Raw genomic sequence first — 11,633 nt, forward strand, 5'->3', positions numbered from 1 at the left:
CAAGATTCAGCAGGGTTAAAATTGTGAAAGAATGGTTCAGAGAGCACGAAGAATCATTTTCACACATGAATTGGCACCTCTGAGTCCAGATCCTAATTTCACTGAAAGTCTTTGGGAAGTGCTGGAGGAGACTTTACAGAGTGCAGGACTCTTGCATTGTCAATACAAGGTCTTGACCAAAAATTGATGCACCTCTTGATGGAAATAACATCACAACATTTATTTCCATCAAGAGGTGCATCATTTTTTGCATCATTCAGCACTCTGTAAAGTCCCAAAGACTTTCAATGAAATTAAGGTCAGTGCCAATTCATGTGTGAAAATGATTCCAACTTTTTTTTTGGCTGGGCAGTGTATAATATATATGAGGTTAGTTAATGTCACACTCAGTTGAGAAATGAATGTGTTCGTGATTCAGCAGCAATAACAACTTGTGCTCATAATGATTACAGTATAAGGTATCTGAGGTAGAAACAGGGAAGCAAAAGGAGAAGAATTAGCATAGCTGCTGTTCATAGCATTTCAGGCAGAAGATGATCATGTGACGATCATAACATTTCATCAGATACAGTATAATTGTAGTAAGTTCATGAGAAGCGTTGTGTGAATGCTTGGATAAAGAGATGTGTCTTTAAGCTGAAACAGAGAGAGTGTTTCTGAGCCTCGAAAATTATCAGGAAGATTTTTCCTGAGCCAAAATGTGAAAAAGCTCCTCCTTTATTAGACTTTGATATTCTTGGTTGTATCAAAAGTCCAGAGTTTTGTGACCTGAAAGAGCGTGATGGATTGTAGCATGATAGAAGATCGGTTAAACACACAGGAACTAAACGGTTTAGTGGTTTACAGGTAAGAAGCAGTATTTTATCATTTGTAGTTGAAAATATAGCCCTAAGCGGCAATCATCAGGGTCCAAGCACCAATGTCCATGTGGATGATTAACAATCCAAATGAAATGGATCTTATGATGAGGTTTTTACTGAAAAGTTTTTTTCCCTCTTGCTGTATACTTTATTTCTTGTGTTCTCCATTCCTTGACTCCTGGATTTGGCGCTCGGTTGAGAATGTCTTTGTGTGGTCAGTTTCATACTCCGGTTTGACTGAACTTACTCCAGACTGTGGGTTTGGAACCAGCATACCTTGGGTAAGCAAGGTTTGTGTTAATCAGGGTATATTTGACGGTAAGTTAACCTTGTTTTCTGGAACAGACTCCTGGAGTAAAAGAGACCCACAGTAGCTTTGCTTGGAGAGAGACTGAGGATATTTCCTCCACACAGATCTCTCCTGTGTCCGGGGCCCAAAGAGTTGTTTGCCACGCTAGTTGTTTGTTGAATTGTACAGTGAAAGTGAGTTTAGTGGCTGTACTTTGAGTGTTTTTGACCTGAAATTTTTTATATTTATGTGGTATGTTTGTAGGGGGGTGGACGCCATTTTGTTTTGTGAGTATGACTTTGTTCTTCTGTCATTGCTGCGGCTCCGTCACGGCCGCCTAGGTATTCAGTGTCTCTCCACTTCATCGGCTCTCCGGCTACGAGGTGGACCCCGCCATTTCTCCCGAGGTTGAGCTTGTAAACAAACAAACGTAACGTCACATTTACCTCAGAACAAACATATTCAGTAACCATAAACTCGTTAGTCAGCTAGAAAAATTAACTCTAGAGAGGAGCATTTAGCTAAATATATGCACCATATTACATAGTAATTATAATTTTTAATGTTCTCAATAGCCTATGTAATGCATTTTTCAATAAATCCGTCAAGTTGACAGCCACCATTTAAGTGTTTATAAAAAAAAAGAATTAGAGTAGAAATAATTTTAAAGTTAGTAGGCCTATTATAACTTATTATTATAAAAATCCCCTTAAGTGTAATTTAAGTTTGTATACAAATCAGTTCATGTTAACCATTACCAACTGATTCCCATGTATATTATACAGCATTAGTTGAGAGATTTTTTATTTCTTGAGAAAATTTGCCATGTACTGTACCTGATATACAGTATATCTAAAATAACTTATATCGAATCGAATTGCAAGCTTGTGAAAATGTGAAAATCTGCCTGCATTGACACCGTTGTATGCGAACTGAACTGAGCTGGACGATGACATCACTGTTTTCTCCAGTGCTGATATATAGATAAATTAACTAAATTAATAACTATTGCTGGACAATGACACAATTTTCTTTAACAGCTGCTGTGCAGCCAAAATTACTTACCAGTTATGGTTCAGTTTTGTTGGATTGCTGTTCTCTGGTTGATGATATTCCTGTGGATTTATTAAAGACTGTCTGTTTCCCTTCGTGTTCATGTGTGTTAACAACACAGCACTGTGACACAAATAGACACTGACATATTTTTATTAGTGTTACACGCCCTTGCTGAAGTTGTGTTTAAAAGATTGAAGGTGTTGTGCTGTTTTTTCATCCTGTCACATTTAATCAGTTTCACATGATCAAGAGTGCAGTTATACTGAATATCAGCACGGCTGTGATTCTACCATAGACATGAAGAGCAGCACGACTGTGAATGTCATATTACTTTTATATAACACTTCTATAAGCAAGAACTTTCTAACTTACCTTTCAGACTAAATCTGATTAGTTAATATGCATATTTCCCACAACCACTGGAGAAAGAAACCGCTTCTTTAAATCCTGGAGTGAGAGAAAACACATTAAAAACAACTGCTATTTCTGCTTCACTCCACATCGCTCTCTTACTGTGATCTGAAACACAAACAATAAAACATCCCAGTGCTGCCATAATTCATATGAGTACTAACGGTTATTTCGGTAACACTTTACTATAAGATTCATTAGTTAAACATTAGTTAATGTATTAACTAACATGAACTGACCATGAGCAATACATCTGTTACTGTATTTACTAATCTTCGTTAACGTTAGTTAATGAAAATACAGTTGTTCATAGTTTTTTCATGTTAGTTCACAGTGCATTAACCCTCTGGGGTCTGAGGATTTTTGGGCCCTGGAGAAGTTTTGACATGCCCTGACATTTGTGCTTTTTTCAGTTGTTTATAAACATATCAATGACAAAAGTGTCATTACACTGTATTCAGCACAAACTAGGCTACCATAATATGTGAGGAACATGTATGTACATGTTTGTTTTTTTGGAGGAATAACGTTTATGTGTGGTTATTAAAAAAAACAAAAAACTTAAGTCACTGAAATAAGACCAAAAAAATTATATTAAATCTGTGTTCACAAGACTTCTGGGTATTAGAGGTTGTAGACTAGAGTTTTTGCTTCAAAATGATGTAAAAATTATCCTGCCTACTCGTTCATTTATAACAATATATTGATTTAGTTTTTGTAAGACACTTTTTGTCAAGAAACACAGTATGCGTGGAAGCGTGAATCTTCATGAATAATGCTGTGATTCACACCTGAGAAGACAAAAGATTTGCATAATGAGCTGTAATGACCTGCATATCAATGAGCTCTTTCAGTCAGGTAGGCTGTGAAAAAACCCTCTGTGATCATGTCTCAAGCTCATCATGGTGTATATCAAACATACAGAAAAAACAGCAATACTGTGAAATATTATTACAATTTAAAATAATGGTTTTCTATTATATACTTTAAAATAATATGTATTTCTGTGATGCAAAGCGTCTGAACATTCATGTTACCTCTATGGCATTTCATATAGCCTTTTAGCTTAAAAGCATGCACATTTGGAGAAATATTGATGGATTCTCATGTTTATGTCAATTTTCTATACAGAGGAGTAATATTTATTCAATATTTATTGTCATCACTGTGAGCGCTGGATACTGTGTTTTCAATTCATACTTGCAGCCGGAGGGCGCTCTGTACACCTTTAGTCCACAAATTACTCTAAAGAAGAACAGGCATCATGTGACATTCCAGGAACTAACAGAGGCTTCCAGAGATCGCTAACCATGCATATAACATACAGATAAACACTTTTCAAGACAATAAATACACGATTGAGACGATGTATACGTGTATTGCCTCAGAATTTGCGTCTGAATAGCGCTCGCTCCGTGGGCGTGGCCGCATTAGCCGATAATGAGCTGAATCACGGGCGTCTGACATGGCTCTCTTTTCATACAGATTACATAAACAGAGAATTTTTGTTTTCAATTTGACTTACACGATTTAAAACCTGACATTTCAACGTTTCTTTAGACATGAGTCTAATTTTTTTGTGATTAGTATTCACTAAGTTACAGTTCATTTTCTGAGAACTATCAGATTAAACTTCGTTCAGAGGGAGACGAGAGATTACGCATCATGTTAGTTTTCTTTATTTTACAAAAAGCACAACATTTTGTTTTTACTCTGAGTGTACACAAATAAAAGAAGATATTTCACAGATTAAAATGGTGTACAACTCTTAACTGTATGTGCAACATTGACAGATTATTTTGAGTCTCTTTCATACTGATAAGAAAAAAAAGGTGGTATCGCAGGAGTGTTAATTAATGTTAACAAGATTTTAATAATGTATTAGTAAATGTTGAAATTAACATTAACAAAGATTAATAAACGCTGTATAAGTGCAGTTCATTATTAGTTCATGTTAACTAATGTTAACTAATGAACCTTATTGTAAAGTGTTACCGTTATTTTATTAAAAAAAAAAATAAATAAATGACTACATATAAATGTATATTCACTCTATTAATTAATTTTAAAAGTCTTTAGAAACTTTGCTAAACATTACCATTGTGTTGTTTGTGATCCTCCATCAGCAGCTGCAGTATCTCTCAGCTGTATCAGTGCATCACTGTGACGTCTGACTGACCGAGGTTTTTGTACCACTCTTTATCACTGTGTGAACACCCATACACTGTTTGGATAGTGTACACTCAGACAGTAATAATCTCCTGTATCTTCAGTCTTTCTGTAAGTACCAGGCTAAGTAATTACCATTATACACTGCACTGCTGGTTTTACAGTTTATTCTGACTTCTTGTCCTGGTTGAGCTGCTGTTATTGATGGACTCTGAGTTACAGTGTACTGTCCTCTACACTCTGAGAGAAAGAACAAGAAAAAAATAAAAATAAAAAAATAAATATATATATATATATATATATATATATATATATATATATATATATATTATTTAAAATTATAAACATTTAATATTTCAAGAGAATAATTGTAGAGCTGCGTTACACAAACCTTGAGCAAACAGAGTGAGAGTCCAGATGAAGAAGGTGATTTTGTTCATTGTTGTTCTTTTGTCTTGTGTGATGATGAAGATTGTGTTCTGTTCTGCTCTCAGTCATGAAGTGTTAAACTCACAGCACTATAAACACTCTCAGAGCACTGAAGCATGTGTGACAATGCAAAGAAGTGGGCAGGATTTACAACAGACAAACTACAATATACACTATGATCATACTGTTGAGGTAATGATTGTCATCTCCCCTGGTCCTTTACCTGACATGCACCCCCATATCATAAATGAGTTGGGGAATTTGATTGTTTTCTTCAAGCAGTCGTCTTTATCTGTTTCATCAGAACGGCACCTGACAAAAGTTCCAGCGTAATCTCCTTGGCTAATGCAGATCCGCGATTCTTCGCTGAATAACACTTTCATCCAATCATCCAGAATCCATGATCGCTTCTCTTTATCCCACTGTAACCTTGTTTTCTTTTGTTTAAGTGTTAGTACTCATTTTCATTTGGCTTTTCTGTATGTAATCCTTTCCATTGTTTCAACTGAGAACTCTCTTCTTGGGGCCATATTTCATTTTTAATTAGCCAAGTCAAACAACCCATTAAGGTGCAAGCACTCCCTTTTAACTACTGACTAATTAGCATTTTTAGACTTGTCCCAGTATTTGTTTAAAATGGAAATAGATGATTCCATATTTTTTTCCTCAACATTGAGTGATTCCCTACTTTTTTTTCCTCCACTTGCTCTGGAAAAAGACATGCCATTAATAATAGTAACAAAAGTGGATTTGTTTGAGGTATGTTTCCTGAAGCCAGAATGTTAAGCTATTGAACAAAACCTTTTTTGTGTCATATCTGTGATTTGTTTGTTTGCTATAAAGTATAAAATCTGAGTGAACATCCTCTAAGTGTGGTGATTCCATAATTTTTGCCAGGGGTTGTAGAAATATAAGAGAGGAAATAATCTACACAAGACTACGGTTAGGAGTCATAAAACTAGAAGAAGAAGAAGAACCATTACGACATGGTTTACGGCACTGATATCAAACGCTCATTGGTTCTCACCTGCTTCGTCACAGATTGCAACATGTCGTGTTTCAGTGGATTGACATTTGAAATGAGTGCGGGTCTTCACGGAGAGAAGCCGGATTCATATTTTCATGGATTAATAAGTTAAATTCTGCTTTGTACCCTATAAAAAACTATTACTGCCAGAGAGGACTGCGACTGCAACTCATCATCATCATTTGAACTACTTTTGGTACCACTTTTGGACATAAATAAATTTTAAGAAATGGTTATGGGTTGGTTTAGGGGTAGGTGTAGGATTAGTGGCTCAAAATATCGTTTTAATGTTATATTTTTACTAAAATTGTCATTTTCCTACACATTTCTGTCCATTATGTTTTTTTTTCTTTTAACATTCGGTATAAAATATGTATGTTTAGGTTCGGGATGGGGTTTAGGGATCTTACATTTATCTACAAACGATACAAGGGAAATAATACATTATATATTTATGACAAAAGATTCGTAAATATTTTACTTTTTTTCGCTGAAAAAAATATTAATATTATAATAAGTATTTTTATGTTTTAGTCCTCTAAATATGTCAATATTGTACGTTTCAGCACCTTTCTAAACGTACAAAAGTGTTTTGTGTCTTGGAAAGTTACGTATTTATACCTGCGTATTAACAATGAGACCAGGCTGGGAGATTCATAATGAGTCCAGATACTTTTATAACAGACCTGAATATGAAAACATGCTTGACTGTGTAGAACATGCAAAATACCTTTTATATTTTCATTGTTGACTATTTCTATTGACTTTGGCTATTCAGTAAACAATATTTGAACAGATTTTGACTGAAGATTGAAGTCTGAAGCTGCAGGTTTTTCTGTGAATCATGATGATTGAGTTTCATATGAAGAACAGAAGATCATTATGAGAAACTCCACAACATCATCCATGATAAAAGTGGTCAAAGGTCACAGATCTGTTTCTTTAAACAGTGTTATATCAGCACACAACGAGAGAACGAATGAGAAATATAGGATATAAAGCCAAAATGAATCATGTCTGTTGTAAATGAGATCAATAAATGCTTGTTTGTGTGAAAAAGTGATTGTTGTTCCTTTGAGAAGCATTTTGTCCAAACTGAATGTTTGAGTGTTGAGAAGATCTGAGTTTCAACTAATATCAGTGTGTTGAAGTGTTGTTTCTCTCTCTCTGCTGGAGTTTGTGTTCACTCGAGTGGAATAGAGGTTTTTGTACGACCGTTTCATTAGATTGTATCACTGTGGAGGACTTTCGGTGGAGGAACTAAACTGGTGCTCGGTAAGTCTGTTTTTTAATTCCTATTTAAGAAAAAAGGGTAACACTTTATTTTAAGGTGAAGAAGTTACACGTTACTACATGTACTTATTATAGTAATAACAGTAAATTATGCATAAATACAAGTAACTAACCCTGAGCCAAACCCTAACTGTAACTCTATAGTAAGTACATGCAGTTAATTAATATTACTCAGTACTTATTTGAGTAGTACAATGTAACTGTCAGCATACAATAAAGTGTAATAAAGAACAATTTAGAGTTAAAATGATTTAAAGTTGAAGCAAGAAAAACATTAATGGCGATTATTATTAGATATTGTGGTAACACTTTACTTGAAGCCTTAAAGCTATTCATAATGTATGTTATAATGCCTTATATGTATCTTTTCATAAATAATTGTGCATTAAAATGTGCATTATAAATGCAAAAATGCAATATAATATTTGCAAATTCGTTATTACATCTGAAAATGGTTGTTTGTCATGAGTTTTAATGCATTGTGTAACAATGTAACAATGAATAGATAAGTATTTGTCACATCCACGCCTGCCCGGACTCCGTTTCCCAGTATCCTCCTGTTCCGGACTCCTGTTTGCACTTCCCTCATCAGTCTTCCCGCCATCTCCCCGGATTCCCAGCACCTGTTGTCCTCGTCAGCACTCCCTTTAAGTTGGACTCACTCCCTGCACTCCTGGTCCGTTATATTGTTTGCCATATGTGTGTGAAGCTGTCGTTCTGTCCTTTGATGGTATTAAAACCCTGATATTGTGGATTTCCGTATTTCGCCTCATCAATACAGCACTACACCGTAACAGAATAACGGACCAACCTTTGGAAGTCTACAATTATGGGATTATTCCTGGTTCCCGAGCCTCCCCAGCAAGCTTCAGCTGTGGATCGCCTGTGTGGATGCCGGCAGGACGGTCGCCCGCTGGAGAGGTATGTGGAGGAATTTACCGAGCTTGCTTATTTGGTGAACTGGCCAGATGCCCCGTTAAACGCTTGTTTTCTAGCGGGGCTGGACGAGAACATGATTCGTTTTATTGAACCAGCGTGTTTTTTTTCCCTGGTCGAGACAATTAATCTGATTCTCTTTCTGAATTGTTCTGATTTCGTAATTGAAGAGGTTCAAGAAAAGTCATGTATTCCTCGTCCAGTCCCCACAGAAAAACAGGCGGCCTGGCCAGTTCGCCAACCGCCGGTTTCCTCCGTCTACCCCTCCAGTGGGTGTTCTCCTGGGGTCCTGCCGGACCCAAACCCCAAGCCGGCAAAGAAAAGGAAGAAGGCCGCCAAACAGCCCCAGTCTCCTGAGTTTTCTGCCTCCGTGCAGCCCCAGTCTCCTGAGTTTTCTGCCTCCGTGCAGCCCCAGTCTCCTGAGTTTTCTGCCTCCGTGCAGCTCCAGTCTCCTGAGTCTAATGCCTCAGTGCAGCCCCAGACTCCTGAGTCTAATGCCTCAGTGCAGCCCCAGTCTCCTGAGTTTTCTGCCTCCGTGCAGCCCCAGTCTCCTGAGTTGCCTGTCACTGTGCAGCCCAAGATGCCAGTCCTGGACACGGAGGACTGGTTAATAGACTTTTGGGCTGAACCAGCTCCCAATCTCCTCGACCTTGTTTCAGCCTTCCATGTGCCAGCCCTCACCGAGCTCGCTCAAGGGTCCGCCGAATCTGGTCCAGCCGCCGCCGCCGCCGAGCCAGCCGCTCCAGCCGCCGCCGCCGAGCCAGCCGCTCCAGCCGCCGCCGCCGAGCCAGCCGCTCCAGCAGTAGCCCACAAGCCCTTTGAACCCCTGAGTTTGGGGGGGGGAAGGGTATCTGTGGGTGGGAAAGATGGGGGTGGGCTAGGAGACCCGCCCACGGCCCCTGACCCTCCGTGGCCTGCCAAGGCTCCTGACCCTCCGTGGCCTGCCAAGGCTCCTGACCCGCCGTGGCCTGCCAAGGCTCCTGACCCGCCGTGGCCTGCCAAGGCTCCTGACCCTCCGTGGCCTGCCAAGGCTCCTGACCCTCCGTGGCCTGCCAAGGCTCCTGACCCTCCGTGGCCTGCCAAGGCTCCTGACCCGCCCTGGAGACCTCCGCACCCGCCTGCACCCCCGCACCTGCCTGTAGGTCTCCAGGGTGCCCACCCCCCCTCCCCGCTGTTTCATCTGAGGCGTGAGGTCACGCCTTCCGGGGAGGGGGAGGTAATGTCACATCCACGCCTGCCCGGACTCCGTTTCCCAGTATCCTCCTGTTCCGCACTCCTGTTTGCACTTCCCTCATCAGTCTTCCCGCCATCTCCCCGGATTCCCAGCACCTGTTGTCCTCGTCAGCACTCACTTTAAGTTGGACTCACTCCCTGCACTCCTGGTCCGTTATATTGTTTGCCATATGTGTGTGAAGCTGTCGTTCTGTCCTTTGATGGTATTAAAACCCTGATATTGTGGATTTCCGTATTTCGCCTCATCAATACAGCACTACACCGTAACAGTATTATAATGTGTTATAATTGTGGTTATAATTATTCATGAGATCATACACACATTATAATGTATAAAAGAAAGATTAATTAATGCATTAAAATACTTTTAAAATACATTGTGTATGAAGGCTTTAATTAAAGTGTTACTGATATTGTTTTATAATTATTTAATCTAAAACAATGATATTGTCATGTTTATTCATTCAGAAGAACAGCATTATTCCTTTCAAAAAAAAAAAAAAAAAATCTCTAAATGCATTTCCATAATGAGTCTCACTGTGAGTTTAATCAGTTTATTACAGGTTTAATTTCCCTTTATTTATTTCTATACTGGGTTCATATGTAGTTCATTTTTATTGTAGATATCATACATGGCGAAAAAAATAGATCTGACATCAGAATGTAAATGTTGCTACTTTCTGTATTTCAGTCAATGATACTGAATCTCTTTTGCTCATGTTGTGCTTATAATTCAGTGCTTTATAATTCAAGTACAATTTACGAATTGTATTGTTTTCTAGTTCTTATCAGTGATATAATCATCATTTGGCCTGAGCTTTAGTCAAACTTTGAAATTGAGTTACATTTTGAGTTGAATATCTCACGTAAGTAAAAATGTACTTTATATTGGGATGCAAAAACTGCTGGAATTAAAGCAGTCAGTGTCTCAGTATATTGAGTTTCATTTCTGAGGATTGATTTAAATGTATATAGTGATTGTGTAGTTTGTATATTGTATATTATATCAGCTCTAGTGATGTTGAATGACATGAAGGATCAGATTGTTGTGATTTTTGCTGCTGTTGAAATGCTGTGAGTGAAACAGTGTGTTTTCTTTGTGTTTGTGAATGTGTTGTGTTTGTCTCCTGCAGCTGGTCCCACAGTGAAGCCCTCAGTGTCTCTGCTGCCGCCCTCTTCTCTGCAGATCTCTGGAGACTCAGCCGCACTGCTCTGCCTGCTCAGCTCTTACTCTCCACAGGGGGCGCTGGTGAGCTGGACACTGGACGGGTCAGAGGTCACCGAGGGGGTCGTGACCAGCGCAGAGAGCCAGCGGGACGGCCGCTACAGCCGCAGTAGCGTCCTGACCCTCAGCAAAGCACGCTGGGAAAAGGGAGAGGTGTACGTCTGCAGAGTAACACATGATGGAGCTCCTCATGAGGTCTCGTTCCACAAGAGCTCTGAGTGCTGATGTTTCTCTCCTGAAGATGAGCCGTATCTGAGTGTCCTGTGTCAGGCAGGATTCACATGAGTCTAGTGCTGCAGCTGTAGTGATTTACAACTCAATACTGAAAGAGAGCTGGCGTGTCAAAGCACTGTGTGATCTTTCAATCTGCTGTAACATTCAATAAAGCTTCTCAACAAGTTCACTTTGTGTCTGACAACATCATTCAACTAACAGATGAAGATGCAGGTGCTTTTCACAAGCTTGATGTAAATGTCAAATAAAGCTCTTGGGGTTTGAACATGGTCTCTGGAGACAGAGCTGCTCTATTCTGAGAGGATCAGAATCACTCCACCCTGACAATGCAAATGGGCTTTTCAGTCTCACTATTTGATTGGTCTATTGATTGGACTTGTCTATTGTTTGCTGTAGCAGTGCAGTGGACTTTCAGAAACCCTCCACCTCCCCCAGCTCCACCTGTCCAGATCTGCTATGGGGTGATTCATG

General features: G+C 39.1%; 1 gene segment (V, D, J or C); it reads left to right on the forward strand.

Moving 5' to 3' along the window:
• The window catches only part of LOC127506794 (Ig kappa chain V-III region MOPC 63-like), a 135,239-nt gene extending 123,908 nt beyond the window's left edge, over nt 1-11,331 (forward strand). Inside the window, 2 exon segments of the V gene segment in view lie at nt 7,484-7,516; nt 10,837-11,331. Of these exon segments, the coding sequence occupies nt 7,484-7,516; nt 10,837-11,153 (350 nt within the window).
• Nucleotides 11,332-11,633: the final 302 nt, after the last annotated feature.

Source organism: Ctenopharyngodon idella, chromosome 24, assembly GCF_019924925.1.
Source record: "Ctenopharyngodon idella isolate HZGC_01 chromosome 24, HZGC01, whole genome shotgun sequence".
Lineage (NCBI taxonomy): Eukaryota > Metazoa > Chordata > Actinopteri > Cypriniformes > Xenocyprididae > Ctenopharyngodon > Ctenopharyngodon idella.